The following is a 23,883-nucleotide window of genomic DNA, read 5'->3' on the forward strand; positions in this document are numbered from 1 at the left end:
TATGCTGGCTGTTGGAAATATCTTTAATACATTTCCCCAGCCTGACAGACCAGATGGAGCTATAATCCAGTTACTATAATTAGGTTTAACAAAAAAAGACTTTGAATTCAATAATTTTGTCTTCAAATTAAAGGAACAGCTATGGGTAAGAAATTTGCCCCAGCCTGTGCAAACATATACATGGCAGGGTAAGAAGAGAGTGTATTTAAAAAAGTTTCCCAGGCTCCCAATGTGTTACTACAGATATTTGTGTTGACATATGGGTAATTTAACTTACGCAGAAGTAGAATTAGAATAATTCAACAATGTTCTCAATAATCATCAGAATCACAGAATTGTTACAGCATAGAAGGAGGCCATTCAGCCCATCGTGTCTGCACCGGCTCTCTGAGCATTTTAACTTAGTGCCAATCTCCTGCCTTTTCCCCGTAACCCTGCACATTGTTTCTATTTAAATAACATCCAATGTCCTCTTGAATGCCTCAATTGAATCTGCCTCCACCACACTTCCAGGCAGTGCATTCCAAACCCTAACTACTCGCTGTGTGAAAAAGTTTTGTCTCCGCTCGTATTTGCTTCTTCTGCAAAACACTTCAAAACTGTGCCCTCTGGTTCTCGATCTGTTTCCAAGAAGGAACAGTTCTCTCTATCTGTCCAGACTCATGATTTTGAAAACTTCGATCAAGTCTCCTTTTAGCCTTCTCCTCTCCAAGGAAAACAGTTCCAACTTCAATCTTTCCTCATAACTGAAGTGTCACATCCCTGGAACCATTCTCGTAAACCTCTTCTGCAGTCTCTCCAATACATTCACATCCTTCCTATGGTGTGGCATTCAGCTGAGTGCACCATACTCCAGCTGAGGTCTAACCAGTGTCTTATATAAGTTCATCATAACCTCCCTGCTCTTTACTGTATGCCCCTATTAATGAAGCCTAGAATACTGTAAGCTTTAGAAACAGCTCTCTCTACCTGTCCTGCCACCTTTAATGACTCGGATACATACACACCCAGGTCTCTCTGCTCTTGCACACCCTTTGGAATAGTATCCTTTATTTTACACTGTCTCTCCATGTTCTTTGTACTAAAGTATATCACCTCACATTTCTCCGCATTGAACTTCATCTGCCACCTATCTGCCCACTCCACCAATGTGTCAATGTCCTTTTGAAGTTCTACATAGTCCTCCAACACTTTACAATTCTCCCAAGTTTTGTGTTGTGCGCAAACTTTGAAATTGCCCCTTGCACACCAAGATCAAGATCATTTAAATATATCAGGAAAAGCAAGGGTCCCAATACCAACCCCTGGGGAACTCCACTACAAACCTTCTTCCAGCCCGAAAAATACCCATTAACCATTACTCTCTGTTTCCTATCCCTCAGCCAATTCTGTATCCACGGCACTACTGTCTCTTTTATTCCATGAGCTATAACTTCACAAGCCTTGCCCTCATCAACCATCTATGTTGCCTCTTCAAAAACCTCCAGCAAGTTAGTTAGACACAATTTTCCTTTAACAAATCCATGCTGGCTCTTCCGAATCAATCCACATTTTTTTTATGTGACTATTAATTCGATCCCAAATAATTGTTTCTAGAAGTTTCCCTACCACTGAGGTTAAACTGACTGGTCTGTAGTTGCAGGGCAGATCTTTACAATCTTTTTTGAGCAAGGACGTAATGTTTGCAATTCTCCAGTCCTCGGGTACCTCCCCCGAATCCAGGGAACGTTGAAAGATTATTGCCTGTGCCTCTGCAATTTCCACTCTCACTTTCTTCAATATTCTTGGATGTACCTCATCCGGTCCCGGTCCCTTATCAACCTTAAGTATCGACCGCTTATCTAATAGCTCCTCCTTATCAATTTTAAACCCTTCTAGTGACTGAGTTTCCTCCTCTGTCACCACGGCCTGGGCAGCATCTACCTCGTAGATAAAGACTGATGCAAAGTATTAATTTAACACCTCAGCCATGCCTTTTGCCTCTTATGTGTAAAACTCCTTTTTGGTTCCTAATTGGCCATACTCCTTTTACCACCCTTTTACTGTTGACGTGCTTATGGACTACTTTGGGCTTTCCTTTTATGTTAGCTGCCAGTCTTTTCTCATAATCCCTCTTTGCTTCTCGTGTTTGTTTTTTCATGAACCTTATGTAGCCAGCTTGGTTGGGAGGCAGTGGCGTAGTGGTATTGTTACTGGCTAGTATTGCAGAGACCCAGGATAATGCTCTGGGGACCCGGGTTTGAATGCCACCAGGACAGATGGTGAAATTTGAATTCAATAAAAATCTGGAACTAAAAGCCTGGGACAACCATGAAACCATTGCCGATTGTCATAATAACCCATTTGGTTCACTAATGCCCTTTAGGGAGGGAAATCTGTCATCCTTACCTGGTCTGGCCTACATGTGATTTCAGACCCACAGCAATGTTGTTTTCTTTTAAATGCCCCCTGTACAAGGGCAATTAGGGATGGGCAATAAATGCTGGTCTAGCCAGTGACACCCACATCCAATGAACAAATAAAAGAAAAATTGTATTTGCTACCTGTCACATGTTGTAAACATACTTTTTCTTCTTAAACTTAATTTCTATCTCCTCTGGCATCCAGGGAGCTCTGGATTTGTTTTTCCCTTTTGAGGGAACATACCTTGACTGCCAAAACCATCTCCTCTTTGAAGGAAGCCCATTATCCAGCCACTGTTTTTCCCTCCAACCTTTGGTTCCAGTCTACCTGGCTCAGTTCTGTTCTTGCCCCATTGAAGTCTGCTCTCTGCCAGTTGATTATTCTTACTCTGGATTGACCAATGTAATTTTCCACCTTCATTCTAAACCTTATGATACAATGATGGCTGTGCCCTAAATGTTCCCCCACTGTCACTTGATCTACTTGGCCCACCTCACCCCTTTGTTGAACTTAAAACCACATCACACAAGGAAAGTGTTAATTTCCTAGAAACCAAAGTATTTAAATTGACACAAGAAAACAAAGCAACAAGCTTTTTACAAAATAACTGACACACACACATTTCTATACACAAAAACCCAACCCTAAACACACCTTCCATGGACTGATTAGGGTCCTAGATGGTGGGAAGGGAGGAGGCGAAAGTGCAGGTGTTGCAACTGCTGCACTTGCATGGGAAGTTTACAAGTTCTATTTTTCTAAAAAAAAAAATAAGCATATTGTAGGAATGATCTGCTTTGTGTGCATCTTATTTTACTGCACAACTGACTGAGTGAAATTCCATTTTCTCTATCTATAGATAAGTTTATTTTGCTGTCTGTGTCCCTTCTCTGTTTGGAAAGCCATTTTGAAAATGGTTTGACAGAGATTATGACAAATCCCTTGATGGCTATATTAGCCAACTGTCACAACTGACTGGGGATGGTGCGCTGCAATATCAAGCCCCAATGTTCCCTGAGCTGTGACAAATGTGAAAAGTTTGACCAAACCACCAGATTGCCCCAATTCTACCTAGCTGTTTAATTTAGGTTAACAGAATTCTAGCACCAGGTTTGTAAACTTAATAAGTAAATAATTGTCTTTAACTTTCGGCACAGTCAAGGTGACAAAAGAAAGAATCATGAACTGCTAACTTCTAACCCTATAACTTAAACTTTACCCCCTTTTGAAATCCCTATACACACACACACACACACACAAGACACACAAAACATGGATTTTCAGAGTGGGGTAAAACAGTTCAACAGCACCAATTCCAGGGTACAGGATTCGATGCGTTGATTTTTATCGATGTCTTCCAAATTCCTTTCAGTTCTTGTTGATGACACGAGGAAGTCTTCCAGCACTTGCAGTATTTAGTTTACTGGTTGAGAACTTGCTTTCCAATGCCTCTAACAGTGGTTTTTCCCTTTTCCATTTTACAAGTGTTTCTTCAGAGAGAGATCAGGGTATAGGGATATGAGGAAGAGAGATTTTAGATGTTTTCTCTTTGCAGGCCAGTGGCTTTCTGTTGCACTGCTACTATAAAAAAACCCTGTTCACCTGCTCAGGAGCCAATTAAAATGCTGTTGTCAGTCCCTTGGTCCTGGACTCCATTCCGGCACCATCCTGTCTTTCATGGCATACTCTGTTCCAGGACTGCAACATTGTATATATCTCTCATCCTGTTCCAGTGGACATGCCCTTTAAATTGCAGCCATTGTAATTCTAATCCACGGTCCAACAGAAAATAAAAAGATATGTTCCTTACACCGATCATAAAATAAAGAGTTTTTCTAATATTCTGTCAGTGAAATCCTTTCAGGATAAAAACAAGATTTGCTGCAATCGTCAAAAGTAGATTGAACACATGCAGCTTTGTTGAAATTAAGTTAACCAGATGCTGGTGGTCTTTGGTTTAATTTTACTTGTTTTATTGGAAATTGCTCAATTAAAGCACTTATATATTTGGTAAATAGGCATAGACTGTTTATTGGATCGGATGGAGGAGTAGGGAAAAACTCATAAGATTCTGATCTTCATTGTGTGTGGATTTGCATTCAAAGCTCATCATTACACTAATTGAAATCAGACCAAGGTTTCTTTTTTTCCCAATAATTTAAATAGATTTTTCTTTCCCACCTATTTCCATTATTTTTAAATGCATTTCCATCCATTGTTTTATCTCTACCTTTTAGCCTTTTTAGATTCCTTGACCCCACCCATCCCCACTAGGGTTATCTGTACCTTGCTTGTCCTGCTTTCTACCCTTAATTAGCACATTCCTTTAGATAATATAATCACCTCCAATACCTCTTTGTCCTTTTGTCTGTGACATCTTTTGGTTATCTCCACCTATCACTGGCCCTCTATCCAGCTCTACTTGTCCCACCCCCACACCCCTTAAACCAGCTTATATTTCACCTCTCTTCTATTTTTACTTAGTTCTGTTGAAGGGTCATTCGGACTCGAAACGTTAACTGTGTTCCTCTCTGCAGATGCTGCCAGACCGGCTGAGTTTTTCCAGGTATTTTGGTTTTTGCCAGGAGTTCTAATGTTGCTTTTAAGTGTTAAACAGCAAGTAACAGTGTTTAAGAATGTAAACCTGGACAAATGTATCTTGACTTCTCATTTGACATATATGATTAGTAAATGAGTTCACAATACCTGGTTGATCAAATTCCTATGCTATACACCCCAGAGTTCTTTCAACCCACCTCATGAAATATATTTAAAGAACCAAGGCTTGCTTTGTAGAATGGGGAGAATGGAGTAGGTTTTAATGGTAAGATGGACCGAATGGCCTCCTTCACCCACACAGATTTTTTTTGAAACCTAGACTTGCAGTAAAGAAGTTATTCAGCAACTCTCTTGTCCCTTAACCAAAGTCAATAACTGAACACAGTGCAGGTGGTGATGAGCTTTACAGACACCGAGTAAAACAGACTTGGCTAATCCCCAAAATCGAAGGATCACTTACACAATTAAAAATGGCCTCCTCTCGAAGTGATCGGTGATGGCAGCAGCAGGACCAGCCAGAATAACTGCTCCAACTCTTCCAGTCACTGGTTCCCCCCACCCTGCCCACCCTTGCTACTCCACCAATCATAGATCCTGTCTCTGGAGGAGCAGCAAGTGGGAGGGATGGAACCTGTGATTGGAGGAGCTGGAGCAGTCAGCATGGGAGAGACAGAATCTTTCTTGGAGGAGCAACTCATCACAGATTCTGCCCCACCCCACCCAAACACATGGGGTGACCTTTCTCTCATTGGTGGCCCCCATTTCCCTGGGCTTTTTGGGGGGTTTCAAGGGCGAATCTGCCTGAAGCTGCCATGTATTTTGAACCCTGGAAAGACTGGAGAAGCTGGGATTGTTCTCCTTAGAGCAGAGAAGGTTGAGAAGAGATTTGATGGAAGTGTTCAAAATCATGAAGGTTTTAATAGAGTAAATAAAGAAAAACCATTTCCACTGGCAGGAGTGTCAATAATCAGGGGAAACAGATTTAAGATGACAAAGTGAGTTGTTACGATCTAGAACGCACTGTCTGAAAAGCTGTGGAAATAGATTCAGTTGTAAATTTCAAAAGAGAATTGGATAAATACTTGAAAAGGAAAAATTGCAGGGCTATGGGGAAAGTGCTGGGGAGAGGGACTAATTAGGTAGTTCTTTCAAAGAGCTGGCACAGGCTGATGGACTGAATGGCCTCCTGTTCTGTATCATTCCATGATTCTATTTTGAAATTGATGAAATTTATTTAATAAAATGTATTTTCCTATATGTCTGTGTGAGGCACTCTATCTGGCTTGTTTTAGTCAAACTCTCCCTTTCCATTCATATCACACAGCAGACAAGATCCCTTTACCCACTGCACTGTATCACCTATCATTCAAATAGCTGGAACGGTCAGTATAAACTTTAGTAAACTGTTTCAGCCTCACACTTTATGACCTACTGGACTCAACATTGATTTTCATAATTTCAGATCATCATCACCTCTTCCATTGTGTTCAGGCAGCAGCTTTAGGAATGATATTGCTGTTGCAGTTTACTGCTTCTCCACCCTCACCTTTTGTTTGTTTACTTGCCCCATCATTCCTTTTGCCACTTAATGACTCCCACCTTCCAACCTATTCCAGAGCCCCCCTTTTTGTTCTTTACTCCCTCCTGCCCCACCGCTCACTCTTACCCTTGGCTCCAAAACTTATAAACTGTTCCATCTCTAACTTCTTTCAGCCTGATGAAGGATCATTGACCTGAAATGTTAATCCTCCTACTCTTTCCACAGATGCCACCTGAACTGTTGAGTGTTTTTATTTCAGATTTCTATCACTTGGAGGATTTTGCTTTATTAAATAAATTGTTCTTATTCTGAGTATTCACAATTACGAACACACCCTTTTATGACCCTCCGCCGGTGTCTCTATAAGTACTGTATTCAGTCACACCTTTATCAAGCTCTCTGTTGTGTGGAATATGTTAGCTGCCATTATAAAGCTCCCGGTAGTTTTCCTAAATGCTGCATCAACCCAATCTCAGAAGCAGAAATAAAAGCAGGAAGTGCTGGACAGGCAGCAGCTGTGGAGAGAGAAACAGAGTTAATGGACTGGGTTTTTAGCAGCTTTTTGAATATGGGCCGGGAGATGAGAAAGCTGGCAAAATGGCATGGGAAGGTGTCCTCCCACAATGTAGCCATTTTCCCAGCGGCAGGAAAAGTGACAGATAAGCCCAACGGAGCCACTTAAATGGCAATTCAGGGCCTCTTCTTGCCTCCGCGCGCATTTCGCCTGCATTGGGAGGGCCCATCGCTGCATAGGTAAATAAATCCTGGTAGCCTCTCAGTTGGCTCTCCAGGGTGGGTCCTCCTTTACGGCCCCGCTGTGGCCCATGGAGTGGTCCCCCAGTGGCAACAGCCACCCTCACGGTAACAGCGCCGCCTGTCCTCAGTGACAGCCCTCGCCTCCATTCCCTCCCCTTCCCATTGCCTGGTCCTGCCTGCCTGGCACTGGCACCCTGCAAGCTCCAAGTGCATGTTAGGGAGGGTGCACAGCCATTGATGTACCTCCGTCCTCCGGGTGCAGCCCCAGCAATGGCACCTTTAGCAATGCTGCTGCTGTACTGCTGGCCGTCGAATTGGGTGGCAGTTCCTGGGGTAGAGCCACGGTCAATAGGATGGCAGCTCCAGCCGCAGTCACTTAAGCAAATTGCAGCCTCGGGTCTTGTTGAGGTGGGGCAGAACCTCTGTTGCTTCCGCACAATTCTGGCCAATGTTTAAGGTCAATGATCTTTTGCCCGAACGTATTGAATCAAGCGCCAGTTGTTACTACAGATGTCCCAAGAATAACCGTGGTATTGGATTCTGCTGACTGAACAGACGCCAGTCTAGTTCATTTTGAGTAAGTTATCTAATCAGCTTTTCTAGGTAACTAATACAGTGCAGAGTCCAGGCCTCTGCATGCAGAAAACACTGAATATTAAAACACTGAAGAAAGTGCAGAGTAGTTTACAAGGATGTTATAGAATAGAGATGATGCGAGATTAAAAACACAAGAAATTGGAGCAGGAGGAGGTCTTTTGGCCCCTTGAATCTGCTCCATTATCCAATAAGAGGATTGATCTACATCTTCGGAACTAAGTTCTGAAGAAGACATATTGGATTCGAAACAGAAACTCCTTTTCTCTATCCACAAATGCTGCCAGACCTGATGAGCTTTTCCAGCATTTTCTGTTTTTATCCCATATCCTCAACATCGACTCTGGATCCCATGAAGTTTCATGGCATCAGGTCAAACATGGACATGGAAACCTCCAGCTGATTACCATGTACCGCCCTCCCTTAGCTGATGAATCAGAGCTCTTCCATGTTGAGCACCACTTGGAGGAAGCACTGAGGGTGGCAAGGGCACAGATTGTTCTCTGGGTGGGGTCTTCAATATCCATCACCACAAGTGGCTCGGTAGCATCACTACTGACCAAGCTGGCTGAGTTCTAAATGACATGGCTGCTAGATTGGGTCTATGGTAGGTGGTGAGGGAAGCAACAAAGGAATAACATACTCGAGCTCATCCTCACCAACCTGCCTGCTGCAGATGCATCTGTCCATGACAGTATTGTTAGGAGTGATCACCGCACAGTCATTGTGGAGATGAAGTCCCATCTTCACATTGAAGATACCCTCCATCGTGTTGTGTGGCACTACTACTGTGCTAAATGGGATAGATTTCAAACAGATCTAGAAACGTAAGACTAGGCATTCATGAGGCACTGTGGGCCATCAGCAGCAGCAGGATTGTACTCAAACACAATCTGTTTTGTGGCCCAGCATATTCCCAACTCTACCATTACCATCAAGCCAGAGGATCAATCCTGATTCAATGAAGAGTGCGCGAGGGCATGCCAGAAGCAGCACCAGGCACACCTAAAAATGAGGTGTCAACCTGGTGAAGCTATAATACGGGACAACTTGTGTGCCAAACAGCATTAACAGCAAGTGATAGACAGGGCTAAGTGATCCCACAACCAACGGATCAGATCTAAGCTCTGCGGTCCTGCCACAGCCAGTTGTGAATGGTGGTGCGCAATTAAACAACTCACTGAAGGAGGAGGATCCACAAATATTCCCATCCTCAATGATGAAGGAGGCCAGTCAGTACATCAGTGCAAAAGATAAGGCTGAAGCATTTGCAACAATCTTCAGCCAGAAATGCCAAGTGGATGATCCATCTCGACCTCCTCCGGAGGTCTCCCGCATCAGAGATGCCAGTCTTCAGCCAGCTCGATTCACTCCACATGATATCAAGAAATGGCTGAAGTTGCTCACTGAAGTTTGGGTTCCACCAGGGTCACTCAGCTCCTGACCTCATTACAGCCTTGGTTCAAACATGGACAAAAGAGCTGAACTCCCGAGGTGAGGTGAGAGTGACTGCCCTTGACATCGAGGCAGCATTTAACCAAGTGTGGCATCAAAGAGCCCTAGCAAAACTGGAGTCAATGGAAATCAGGGGGTAAACTCTCTGCTGGTTGGAGTCATACCTAGCACAAAGGAAAATGGTTGTGGTTGTTGGAGGCCAGTCATCTCAGCTCCAGGACGTCACTGCAGGAATTCCTCAGGGTAGTGTCCTCGGTCCAACCATTGTCAGCTTCTTCATCAATGACCTTCCTTCCATCTAAGATGTTCGGTGATGATTGCACAATGTTCAGCACCATTCACGACTCCTCAGACACTGAAGCCGTCCATGTCCAAATGCTGCAAGAACTGGACAATATCCAGGCTTGGGCTGACAAGTGGCAAGTAACATTCACACCACACAAGTGTCAGGCAATGACCATCTCCAACAAGAGAGAATCCAACCATCGCCCCTTGATGTTCAATGACATTACCATCACTGAATCCCCCACTATCAACATCCTGGGGGTTACCTTTGACCAGAGACTGAACTAGACTAGCCATATAAATGCTGTGGCTAGAAAAGCAGGTCAGAGGCTAGGAATCGAGTAACTCACCTCCTGACTACCTCCACCACATGGACCACAGCGGTTCAAGAAGGCAGCTCACCACCACCTTCCTAAAGGCAACTATGGATGGACAATAAATGCTGGTCCAGCCAGCGAAGGCCACATCCCGCGAATTAATTTAAAAAAATCCCTTTGACTTCAATAGAGTTCAAAAATCTAGCAATCTTAGCTTTGAATATGCTCGACAACTGATTATCCATAAATCTCTGAAATAGAGAATTCCAAAGGTTCACAACCCTTTGAGTGAAGAAAAAACGTCTTGGCCAAAGTAGTCCCCTAGCTCTAGACTCCCCAGTGAGGGAGCTTCTCAGCATCCAGCCTGTCAAGCTCTGTCAGAATCTTGCATGTTGCAAAGAGATCGCTCCTCATTCTTTTAAACTCCAGAGAGTATAGGCTCATTTTATTCAATCTCTTCTCATAGGACAACCCTCTGATCTCAGGAAGAAATCCAGTGAACCTTTGTTGCACCTCCTCCATGATGAGATTTCTATACTCTTGTACTCCAAGCCCCATTTCAATAATTCCATTGCCTTCCTGATTGCTTGCTGTACTGACATGCTAAATTTTTGTAATTTTTGTACAATCCCTCTGACTGGGGTATTTAATACCTTCTCACCATTTAAAAATTAGTGTTTTTCTATCCTTCCTAGTAAAGTTAATAGCTTCAGATTTCCCCACATTAAACAACATCTGCCACCTTTTTTGCCCACTCCTTTAAGCTGCCTGTGTTTCTTTGGAGCTTTTTTGTGTCCTCCTCAGCTTACTTTCCCATCTACCTTTGTGCCATCAGCAAGCTTGAATACATTACACTTGGTTCCCTTCAGATAGATCATTGATATAGATAATAATCAGCTGAGGCCTGAGCGCAGATACCTGTAGTGCCCAACTCTGGAATACACTGCCAACCTGAAAATAACCTGTTTATTCGTACCCTGTTTCCTGTCCTTTAATCAACCCTCTATCCCTGAGAATATAGTACCCCAACTCCAAGAACCCTTATCTTGTAACAACCTTTAGTGGCACCTTATCGAATGCCTTTTGAAAACTGCCTTCCATAAAACCATGTCGGCGCTACCTAAACATATTAAGACTTTTTAAGTTTAAAAACAAAAAACTGCGGATGCTGGAAATCTGAAACAAAAACAAAAATTGCTGGAAAAACTCAGCAGGTCTGACAGCATCTGTGGAGAAAGACGGAGTTAACGTTTTGAGTCCGTGTGACTCTTCATCATGACTTTTTAAGTGCCCGTCATATTCAAGCCAAGGGACCAAGCCTGGTTCAATATGGAGCGTAAGAGAACATGCCAAGAGCAACACCTGCACGCTTTCCTAAAAATGAGGTATCAACCTGGTGAAGCCACAATACAGGACTGCTAAACAGTAAAAGTGACATGCTGCCAACTGAGCTAAGCGATCCCACAACCAATGATCAGATCAAGGCTCTGCCATATCCAGTTGTGCACGGTGATAACAACCACTGGAGGAGGAGGCTGCAAAAACATCCCCATCCACAAGAATGGGGAAGCACAGTGCATCTGTGTAAAGGGTAGGCTGAAGTATTTGCAACCATGGTCCATGTGGGTCTCCTCCTGAGGACCCCAGCAACATAGATGCCCGTCCATATTATATCAAGAAACGGCTGAAGGAATTGAATACTACAAAGGCTGTGGTATCTGACAGTATCCCCGTAGTAGTCCTGAAGACTTGTGCTCCAGAACTAACTGCGCCCTTAGCCAAGCTGTTCCAGTACAGCTAAACACTGGCATCTACCTGACAATGTGGAAATTCGCCCAGGTATATCCAATCCACAAAAAGCAGGACGTATCCAATCTGGACAATTACCTCCCCATCAGTTTTCTCTCAATCATCAGCCAAGCGATTGAAGGTGTTGTTGACGGTGCTATGAAGCAGCTCCTACTCAGCAACAACCTGCTCATCAATGCTCAGTTTGGGCACTATCAGGGATACTTAGCTCCAGACCTCATTTTTTTAAATATTCGTTTGTTGCCCATCAGTAGGTGGTGGTGAGCCATTTTCTAACTGAGTTCTAACTGGGTCTGACATCACATGTAGGCTTGACCAGGTAAGGACAGCAGATTTCCTTCTCTAACGGGCATTAGTGAACCAAACAGGTTTTTACCACAATCAATGATACTTTAATGGTCAAAGCAAAATACTGCATATGCTGGAAATCTGAAACAAAAACTGAAAATGCTGGAAAAACTCAGCAGGTCTGGCAGCATCTGTGGAGAGAGAAACAGAGCTAACGAGTCCGTATAACCCTTCTTCAGAGCAATTCACCATCATCACCATCATTAAACCCCCCACCATCAACATCCTGGGGGTTACCATTGACAAGAAACCTAACTGAGCCAGCCATATAAATACTGTGGCTACAAAAGCAGGTCAGAGACTAGGAATTCTGTGCTGAGTAACTCACGTCCTGACTCCCTGAACCCTATTCACCATCCACGAGACACAAATCAGAAGTGTGATGGAATACCCTCCACTTCCTCATCTATGCCTTCTTTGCCTGTAGACTCAGCTATTCCAATGCACTCCTGACTGATCTCCCAGCTTTAACCTTCTGTAAACGTTAGGTCACCCAAAACTCTGCCACATGTGTCTTAAAATCTCAGCATGTTTTACTCCATCACACCTGCACTCACTGACCAATATTGGCTCCTGGTCAAGCAATGTCCTGATTTTAAAACTCTCATCTTCATTTTCAAATCTGTCTATGGCCTTGCCCCTCCCTACCTCTGTAATCTTCTCCATCCCTACAACCCTCAGAGATGTCTCTTGAGTATCCCCGATTTTAATTGCTCCACCGTTGGTAGCCATGCTTTCAGTGGCCTTTGCACCCAAGCTCTGGAACTCCTTGCGAACATCTCTCTGCTTCTTTATCTCACTTCCCTCCGATAAGACACTCTTTAAAACCTGCCTTTTTGACCGAGCTCTGACCTAATGAGCTGTAACTTCCTCCAAGTGGCAATCAGAGTCGATTGCCACTCCGTGCCCACTTACCCACCCCAAATTCCTTCCGTGCCTATCTCGCCTGGCTTTTCAATTCAGGCCGGGTGATATCCAGGCAGTGCAGCTGTCTCTGAAGTCCAGTGTCGAAGTTCACCGCCGTCGAATTGAAGGAGGACTTGACCCCTTTTTTACGGCACTAGCTGCAGTAAAGCAGGTCAACTTAAAGGTCCCATTGAAATTGAGAGGCCAGAGAGAAGGTAAGTGAAAAGGATTGGGGGATGTTTGGAGGTCGGATGGGGATTGAGGGAGAGGGGTCGGAAATCGATAGGACGTACAGGGGAGGAGGGTCGGACAAGGGGGGTTGCAGTGGGCCGGACGTTCATGGGGGTGGGGTGTTCGGACATCGGGGGTGGGGGAGGAGGCATGGGGAGTCGGACATCAGTGGGAGGGGTGGACATCAGGGGTGTGGAGGGGTAGTGGGTTCCCAAGTTGGGGCTGGGTTCCAAGGTCGGCAGGGGTACGCCCAGGAGGGGGCGCCGAGATCGGTGGGGGTGTCCGAGGTCGGCGGTGGGATGGGGGGGGGCGGTGTCTGAGGTCTGAGATCGGGGAGAGGGGAGTTCGAGGTTGGGGGGGTGGGGTTTGGGGATGTGGGGTGTCCCATGGGGGTTGGCCTGGGCCTTTACAATAGTTACCCAGAAGGTATAGAGGTTTTAATTTTTCTTACATTTTCTGGGTAACTATAGGTATAACCCTGGTGGAACCATCCAAGTTTTGTGATTTAAACGACATTTTCAGATGGTTCCCAGCGCAGTGAAATTGTTCAGAGCAAGTTAACACTTCTGGGCAATTGCCGTGCAAACTCTTACCTGGGAACTTCCTAGAGGGCTTCCCCAGTGCATCTTTGGGGTACCCCCCAAATCCGCGCTGGTGGGTGCAGAAGCTACAGGCCAATATGTCCTTACGCGCCTTGCAGTCATACTTTGTTTTATAATGCTCCTATGAAGCACCTTGGGAGGATTTATTCCATTAAAGGCGCTATATAATATAAGCTGTTATTATTACTGTTGTATGAGTACAGCTCCAACCACACTCAAGAAGCTCGACACCATCCTTGACAAAGCAGCCTGCTTGACTGGCACCCCATCTACCTTCACTCCCTCCACAATAGGCAGACAGTGGCAGAGGTGTGTACCATCTACAAGATACACCAAGGCTTCTTCATTAGCAATTTCAAACCAAGATGCTCAGCCACCTAGAAACCGAAGGGCAGCAAACACATGGGAACATCTAGAAGTTCCCCTCCAAGTCACTCACAGAATCACAGAATAACACAGTGCAGAAGAGGCCCTGCGGCCCATCGAGTCTGCACCGACATGTGAGAAACACCTGACCTGCCTACCTAATCCCATTTACCAGCACTTGGCCGATAGCCTTGAATGTTATGACGTGCCAAGTGCTCATCCAGGTACTTTTTAAAAGGATGTGAGGCAACCCGCCTCCACCATCCTCCCAGGCAGCGCATTCCAGACAGTCGCCATCCTCTGGGTAAAAAAGTTTTTCCTCACATCCCCCTAAACCTCCTGCCCCTCACCTTGAACTTATGCCCCCTTGTGACTGACCCTTCAACTAAGGGGAATAGCTGCTTCCTATCCACTCTGTCCATGCCCCTCATAATCTTGTACACATCGATCAGGTCCCCCCTCAGTCTTCTCTGCTCCAGCGAAAACAACCCAAGTTTATCCAACCTCTCTTCATAACTTAAATGTTTCATCCCAGGCAATACCCTGGTGAATCTCCTCTGCACCCCCTCCAGTGCAATCACATCCTTCCTATAATATGGGGAACAGAACTACACAGAGTACTCCAGCTGTGGTCTCACCAAGGTTCTATACAACTCCAACATGACCTCCCTACTTTTATAAACTATGCCTCGATTGATAAAGGCAAGTGTCCCATATGCCTTTTTCACCACCCCACTAACAAGCCCCTCCACTTTCAGAAATCTATGGACACACACGCCAAGGTCCCTTTGTTCCTCAGAACTTCCTAGTGTCATGCCGTTCTTTGAATACTTCCTTGTCAAATTACTCCTTCCAAAGTGTATCACCTCACACTTTTCAGGGTTAAATTCCATCTGCCACTTATCTGCCCATTTGACCAACCCGTCTATATCTTCCTGTAGCCCAAGACACTCAACCTCACTGTTAACCACCCGGCCAATCTTTGTGTCATCCGCAAACTTACTAATCCTACCCCCCAAATAGTCATCTATGTCGTTTATTTAATGACATATAATAGGGGACCCAGCACAGATCCCTGTGGTACAGCACTGGACACTGGCTTCCAGTCACTAAAGCATCCTTCTATCATCACCCTCTGTCTCCTACAACAAAGCCAATTTTGAATCCACCTTATCAAATTACCTTGTGTCCCATGTGCATTTGCCTTCTTTATAAGTCTCCCATGTGGGATCTTGTCAAAGGCTTTGCTGAAATCCATATAAACTACACTAACTGCACTACCCTCATCTACACACCTGATCACCTCCTCAAAAAATTCACTCAAATTTGTCAGGCATGACCTCCCTCTGACAAAGCCATGCTAACTATCCCTGATCAAACCTTGCCTCTCCAAGTGGAGATAGATTCTCTCTTTCAGAATTTTCTTCAATAGTTTCCCTACCACTGACGTGAGACTCACTGGCCTGTAGTTCCCTGGCTTATCTCTACAACCCTTCTTAAATAGCGGGACCATATTAACTGTTCTCCAGTCCTCTGGCACCTCACCCGTGGCCAGAGAGAAATTTTAAAATGGGTCAGAGCCCCTGTGATCTCCTCCCTTGCCTCCCTCAGCAGTCTGGGACACAAATCATCTGGACCTGGAGGTTTGTCCACTTTTAAGCCTGCCAACACCTCCAATACCTTATCACTCCCGATATCAATTTGCTTAAGAACCCCGCAGCCTCTCTCCCCGAGTTCAATACCTTCATCCTCATTCTCTTGGGTGAAGACGGGTGTGAAGTATTCATTCAACACTCTAGCGATGTCCTCTGGCTCCACCCATAGATTGCCACCTTGGTCCCTTATGGGCCCTACTCTTTCCCTTGTTATCCTCTTCCCATTGATATACTTATCGAATATCTTGGGATTTTCCCTACTTTTACCAGCCAGAGCTTTCTCATATCCCCTCTTTGCTCTCCTAATTGCTTTCTTAAGCTCCACCTTGTATTGTATGTCCTCTACTAATGTCTCCATTAATTTGCTTCCCTTGTACCTGCTAAAAGCCTCTCTTTTCCTTCTCATCGCATCCTGAATGTCTCTGGTCATCCATAGTTCTGTGGGCTTGTTACTCCTTCCTATCACTCTAGAGGGAACATGTTGAGCCTGTACCCTCCCCATTTCCTTTTTGAACACCCCCCCACTGCTCCTCTGTAGATTTCCCCACAGGTAGGTGTTCCCAGTCTACCTTGGCCAGATCCTGCCTTATTTTACTAAAATCCACTCTCCCTCCAACCCAGAACATTTTTTTGCAACTTGTCGATTTCTTTGTCCATAACAAACTTAAACTGTATCATGTTGTGGTGCTATCGCTAAAACACTCCCCCGCCACCACCCTCAGCCACCTGTCTGGCTTCATTCCCCAGAATTAGGTCCAGCAATGCGCCGTCCCTTGTTGGACTCATCCTGACTCACCACCCTGACTTGGAAGTATTTCGCCATTCCTTCACTGTCGCTGGGTCAAAATCCTGGAATTCCCTGCCGAACATCACCGTGGGTGTACCTACACCACAGGGACTGCAGCGGTTCAAAAAGGCAGCTCACCACCAACTTCTCAAGGGCAATTAGGGATGGGCAATAAATGCTAGCTTTGCTCATGACAACCACATCCCAAGAACGAATGAAATAAAGTTTGGTTGAATGACCTCTTTCTATGCTGGGCAATTCTATGGACGTGTTGCTTGGTAACTTTAGCACTTTGACAGGTCCCAGCTGCTGCTTTGATTTTTCAGCCCATGCGACACAAGGAGCTTTGTTGTGTCCTGTGATTGTATTCCAACATTCCAGTTAGAGCCTCGGTTTATTTTTAGCCTGGTTTATCAGCAGTGCCAAACTGAGAAAAACATTTTATTGTCAGGGAGAGTGGGATTGAGACTCTGTTTTCTCAAAAACAAGAGAAGAAACGCAATGGGGAACTACAAGTCCAGGCCAAATCAGACCTGCACAGGTAAAAGAATCTTTATGAGGACTGAAATGAATGTTGATGTAAAGATTCAAGCAGTAAGTACATGGTCCTTGACAGGGTTTGCTTGTCCTGTGAGTGAAGCAGGTTTCAAGCTTTGTGATGAGTGTGTTGGAGTGTATGACAGGCCATTCCCCTCTGTAATGTTGTATTAATATTTACTGTTTAGCAAACACCCCCTTCACGCTTCCCTCCCAGATTATCAGCGATTTCTCTCTGTTAAATTGCTGAGCTTTCTGTTCCCAGGTCTGAAGTTCATTCTGGGCTGAACCAACACACCTATTTCCCAAGAACATGAGAACATAACAAACAACAGTAGGAGTAGGCCATTCGGCCCCTTATCACAGAGTGCAGAAGAGGCCCTTCAGCCCATCGAGTCTGCACCAACACGTGAGAAACAACTCAGCTACCTACCTAATCCCATTTATCAGCACTTGGCCCATAGCCTTGAATGTTATGATGGTGCCAAGTGCTCATCCAGGTACTTCTGAAAGGATGTGAGGCAACCCACCTCCTCCACCCTCCCAGGCAGCGCATTCCAGACCGTCACCACCCTCTGGGTAAAAAGGTTTTTCCTCACATCCCCCCTAAACCTCCTGCCCCTCACCTTGAACTTATGTCCCCTTGTGACTGACCCTTCAACTAAGGGGAACAGCTGCTTCCTATCCACCCTGTCCATGCCCCTCATAATCTTGTACACATCGATCAGGTCACCCCGCAGTATTCTCTGCTCCAACAAAAACAAACCAAGTCTATCCAACCTCTCTTCATAACTTAAATGTTTCATCCCAGGCAACACCCTGGTGCATCTCCTCTGCACCCCCTCCAGTGCAATCACATCCTTCCTATAATGTGGCGAACAGAACTGCACACAGTACTCCAGCTGTGGCCTCACCAAGGTTCTATACAACTCCAACATGACCTCCCTACTTTGGTAATCTATGCCTCCTTTGATAAAGGCAAGTGTCCCATATGCCTTTTTCACCACCCCACTAACATGCCCCTCTGCCTCCAGAGATCTATGGACACACACGTCAAGGTCCCTTTGTTCCTCAGAACTTCCTAGCGCTATGCCATTCATTGAATACTTCCTTGTCAAATTACTCCTTCCAAAGTTTATCACCTAACATTTTTCAGGGTTAAATTCCATCTGCCACTTATCTGCCCATTTGACCATCCCGTCTATATCTTCCTGTAACCCAAGACACTCAACCTCACTATTAACTACCTGGCCAATCTTTGTGTCATCCGCAAACTTATTAATCCTACCCCCCACATATTCATCTATGTTGTTTATATAAATGACAAATAATAGGGGATCGAGCACAGATCCCTGTGGTACACCACTGGACACTGGCTTCCAGTCACTAAAGCATCCTTCTGTCATCACTCTCTGCCTCCTACAACTAAGCCAATTTTGAATCCACCTTTTCAAATTACCCTTATCAAGTGCATTTCATGTGCCTTTGCCTTCTTTATAAGTCTCCCATGTGAGACCTTGGCAAAGGCTTTGCTGAAATCTATATAAACTACATTAACTGCACTACGCTCATCTACACACCTGGTCACCTCCTCAAAACATTCAATCACATTTGTTAGGCATGACTTCCCTCTGACAAAGCCATGCTGACTATCCCTGATTAAACCTTGCCCCTCCAAGTGGAGATAGACAGTCTCCTTCAGAAATTTCTCCAATAGTTTCCCTACCACTGACATGAGACTCACTGGCCTGTAGTTCCCTGGATTATCTCTACAACCCTTCTTAAATAGCAGAACCACATTAGCTGTTCTCCAGTCCTCTGGCACCTCCCCTGTGGCCAGAGAGGAATTAAAAATTTGGGTCAGAGCCCCTGCGATCTCCTCCCTTGCCTCCCTCAGCAGTCTGGGACACATTTCATCCGGACCTGGAGATTTGTCCACTTTTAAGCCTGCCAACACCTCCAATACCTTGTCACTCCCTATATCAATTTGCTTAAGAACCTCACAGTCTTTCTCCCACAGTTCGATACCTTCATCCTCATTCTCTTGGGTGAAGACAGATGTGAAGTATTCATTCAACACTCTAGCGATGTTCTTTGGCTCCACCCATAGATTGCCCCCTTGGTCCCTAATGGGCCCTACTCTTTCCCAGGTTATCCTCTTCCCATTGATATACTTATGGAATATCTTGGGATTTTCCCTACTTTTACCAGCCAGAGCTTTCTCATATCCCCTTTTTGCTCTCCTAAACGCTTTCTTAAGCTCCACCCTGCACTATCTGTGCACCACTAATGCCTCTGCTGATTTGCTTCCCTTGTACCTGCTAAAAGCCTCTCTTTTCCTTCTCATCGAATCCTGAATATCTCTGGTCATCCATGGTTCTGTGGGCTTGTTATTCCTTCCTATCACCCTAGAGGGAACATGTTGAGCCTGTACCCTCCCCATTTCCTTTTTGAACACCCCTTACTGTTCCTCTGTAGATTTCCCCACAAGTAACTGTTCCCAGTCTACCTTGGCCAGATCCTGCCTTATTTTATTAAAATCCACTCTACCCCCAACCCAAAACATTTTTTTTGCAACTTTTCTATTTCTTTGTCCATAACAAACTTAAACTGTACCATGTTGTGCTCGCTATCACTAAAATGCTCCCCCACCACCACCTCAGCCACCTGTCCGGCTTCATTCCCCAGAATTGGGTCCAGCAATGCGCCGTCCCTTATTGGACCCTCTACATATTGACCTAAAAGGTTCTCCTGTACACATTTCAAGAAATCCACTCCATCCATGCCCTTAACATTATGTCTATCCCAATTAATGCTGGGAAAGTTGAAATCATCTAATATAATTACCCTATTATTATTGTTTTTACACACCTCCGCAAATTGTGCACATATTTGCTCCACAATTTCCTGCTGACTATCTGGGGGTCTATAATAAACACCTAACAATGTGGCTTCCCCTTTTTTATTCCTAAGCTCTACCCACAAAGCTTCATTCGATGCCCCCTCCAGGATATCATCTCTCCTTAGTGCAGTAACAGACTCCTTAACTAATAGTGCAACGTCTCATCCTCTTTTACCTCCTCCCCTGTCTCGCCTGAAGATTCTATATCCCGGAATGTTGAGCTGCCAATCCTGCCCTTCCCTCAACCACATCTCAGTGATGGCTAGTATATCACAATTCCACATGTCAATCCTCACCCTTAACTCATCTGTTTTACCTCTAATACTCCTGACGTTAAAGTAAAGGCCATTTAGCCTTGCCTTACTCCCTTGAAGCTTATTGCAGCTGTACTCCCTTAAACCTACTCTGCCATTCAGTAAGATCCTGGCTGATCTGATCTTGGCCTCAACTCCACTTTCCTGCCTGCCCCCTGTATTGTTCAAAAAATCTGTCCATCTTACTCTTGAATATATTCAATGACTCAGCCTCCACAGCTTTCTAAGGTAGAGAATTCCATAGATTCACGACACTTATCGTGAGTCTTGCATGGCATGTTGCCTCTCTGGTGCAAGGATAAAGGACGTCATGGAGAGAATATTCTGCAGGGGGAAAGGAATGAGCCAGAAGTTGTGGTACACAATGGTACCAACCAGATAGAGAGGGCAGGTATTGAGGTCCTACATTCGGATTTTCAGGAGCTGGAAAGCAAGTTAAAAAGTAGGGCCTCAAACGTAGTACTGTCTGGATGACAGCCAGAGCCACACAGTAGCCAGAGGAGAAATAAGAAAACAGGGAGGGTCAATGCACGGCTTGAGGCATGGCTCAGAAAGGAATTCTTGGAGCATTGGGATCTTTCTGGAGACACCTATTCAAAAGGGACTGGTTGCATCTGAACTGCATTCAGACCAATGATCGCGATGGAGTGTCGTGGGGGAGGATTTAATCTAAATTGGCAGGGGGATGGGCACCATCATATACAAGTAAGAAAGAAGAATAAGGTGCATAAAGGAGTAAGACAGTACCAGAGAAAGAAATGGAACAATATTAGACAGGAGCAGATAAAAAGGACTACGAAGAATACAATGACAGCTTTAGAACGCATGTATTTGAACCCACAAAGTGTGGTGGATTTGGTTGATGAGCCAAAAGCATGAAAAGTGGGACTATGGTGTAGCAGCAATAACGAAACATGGTTTAGAAAGAGTGAGGATTGGGTGCTTAATATTCAACGATACAAAGTGTTCAGGAAAGATAGGACAGGGAAAAAGTGAGGTGGGTTTGTAATACTGACTAGGAAAGAGAGGATGTCCTTGAGGAGCAAGGACAGAATCCATTTGGTTAGAGTTAAGAAACAAAAAGGGTATGATTACACTTTTGTGGGTATTCTATAGACCTCCAAGTAGTGCAAATCTGCAGGGAAAACACAGAGATATGAAGAACTATAGAGGATGATATTGGGGGACTTTAATTCCAAAAATAATGATTGTGTTAGTATTACAGTAAAGGGTGACCGAGGGCGAGGAACCTAACCAGGAAGAAGGCAGTGCTGAATCTGGTGCTGGAGAATGAGGTGGGCCAAATAAGCCAACTGCCTGTGGATGAACACTTGTGTAAGAGTGATCATCATATTATAAGATTTATATTAGCAGTGGAGAAAAGAAAGGAACGATCTAATATAGAATCTCTAAATTGGAAGCGGTCTAACTTCTTTGGGGTTAGTGGGGATCTAGGCAGGTTTAATTGGAACCAAATATTGACAGGAAAAACTGTAAGGGAACAATAACGGAACTGTAACTCAACAGGTGATCTTTAAGGAGAAGATGCTTCACTAACAGGCTGGGTACTTTCCAACAAAGGGGACAGGTAAGGGAACCAAAGCCAAAGCTTCTTGGATGAAGAGGAAGATACAGAATGTGATGAAACAAAAGAGATGGTGTATGATGCATGTCAGATGAAAAGAAATTTGAACTTCCAATTATTAGTTGAAAGGATGACATGACAAGATTTAATGTTTTAAGACTTATATTGCAACTAAAGACTAAAGGCACTATTGATTAAACATCATCTTTGTAGGCAACCTATAATCTAACCCACAAAACAGAACATTCAGCTTTTGCTTTTAGCACAACCAACAAATGGGCGTTACAGATATACTCCATACTGTCCTTTAATTAGACATTCAATCCTCCCAGAACTAATCCAAGATTATTCTTAGCTCCTGGGGGTTTAATTCTGTTCTTTTCCATTCTCAGTCCGGATACTTTTAATCTCAGAACTTTCTCTCACAGTGGGATGTTTTTTCCCCCAGAGATTCTTCCTCTAGCACAAGCTAGGTGACTCTTCTGGCCTCATTTTAACTCCATATGAATTTGGTCTTTTCAATCCAAGTGCAGGATCTACCTGCATTCCTGTATGGTGAACCACAGCCACTCTCCCTCTCCTGGGTCTTGGTAGACTAACCTTGTCAAGTGAGTTTTCAGGGATATCTTAGACCCTTACCCTCTCAAAGCCCATCTCTATGCAGTGTGAATCATATGGGCCTTGTATCCAGGTTGAAGCGCTGATTAACTATTCTTGAGACCCTAATTCTATTTTATCTTGAATGTAAATGGACAGTTTAAAGCACAATTGTTTACAACTCAGCAATCTCAACAGTTTTCTGGGACTTTGGAGAGTCATAGGGTGGGATCTTCCACTTCTGCCCACTACCAGGATTGTTCATCCCCGCCAAAAGCCAAAGGACTTTTAGCTGGGCTGCCAAATCTCCCGCAGTGGGTCCCACCATGATGGGGTGGGAAAATCCCTGCCATAGTCTATTCACTGCCAGCACTCGGGCTGCTGCCATTGTCTCTGTAGGTGTAAACACCATGCACTTTCCTTTTGGTAAAACTATTTGGGCCCCCTTTAATCTCTAACAATCAAACCACCCAGGCTTGCTGTCAGGCAGACTTCAGAACAGGTCATATGACCCCTTCATTTTATTTTAAAGACATAGTCCCAAAATGCAACAATCTTTTAAACATCATAATAGTAATGATGCTTAGAATGGATAAGTTGCCTGGTCTGGATGGCTTGCATTCCAGGTTGTTGAAGGAAGTGGGATTAGAGATAATGGAAGAGCTTGCCATAATCTTCCAATCTTCCCTAGATACTGGAGAGGTGCCAGAGGATTGGAAAGTGACACATGTGACTCGCTTGTTCGAGAAAGGACATTCATAATGACCACAGATTAACATCAGTGGTGGGTGAGGCTTTAGAAATAACAATCAGGGGAAAATATTAATGGCTCTTGGAGAGTTTGAGTCAACTAAGGAGAGCCAATGTAGTTTTGTGAAGGTCAGTTTGTGCTTGACTAATTGAATTTTTTGATGAAGGAACAGAGAAGGTGGTTGAAGGGAAAGCAATGAATGTTGTCTAAATGGATTTTAAGAAAACGTTTGACAAAGTATCACATAAAAGGCAGGTCAACAAAATCAAGGCTTGTGGAATAGGATGGTTCATATCAGCTTAGATAAAAATTTGGCTTAAGGATACAAAACAGCAAGTTGTGGTAAGTGGTTATTTTTCGAACTGAAGGGTAGTAGACAGTGAAGTACCCCAAGGGTCAGTGCTAGGACCACTGCATTTTATATATAAATTATGTGAATATTTAAAAACAGAGTAAAATTACAAAATTTGTCAATGATGCTAAACTTAGAGGTGTAACAAACAATAAGGATGATACCAATTGACTGTAACAGGACATAGATAAGCTAGTTGATTGGGCAGAGAGGCGACAGATGGAATTTAATA

The 23,883-nt window shown here is 44.3% G+C and overlaps 1 protein-coding gene across 1 annotated transcript in view; it reads left to right on the forward strand.

The window, feature by feature from the left end:
• Positions 1 to 17,087: 17,087 nt before the first annotated feature.
• The window catches only part of tnni3k (TNNI3 interacting kinase), a 142,893-nt gene continuing 136,097 nt past the window's right edge, over positions 17,088 to 23,883 (forward strand). The window contains exon 1 of the mRNA XM_041207854.1: positions 17,088 to 17,154. Coding sequence (XP_041063788.1) covers positions 17,115 to 17,154 — 40 coding nt within the window. The 5' untranslated portion in view covers positions 17,088 to 17,114. The remainder of the gene's footprint in view (positions 17,155 to 23,883) is intronic.

Source organism: Carcharodon carcharias, chromosome 16 (genome assembly GCF_017639515.1).
Source record: "Carcharodon carcharias isolate sCarCar2 chromosome 16, sCarCar2.pri, whole genome shotgun sequence".
In the NCBI taxonomy this organism is placed as follows: domain Eukaryota; kingdom Metazoa; phylum Chordata; class Chondrichthyes; order Lamniformes; family Lamnidae; genus Carcharodon; species Carcharodon carcharias.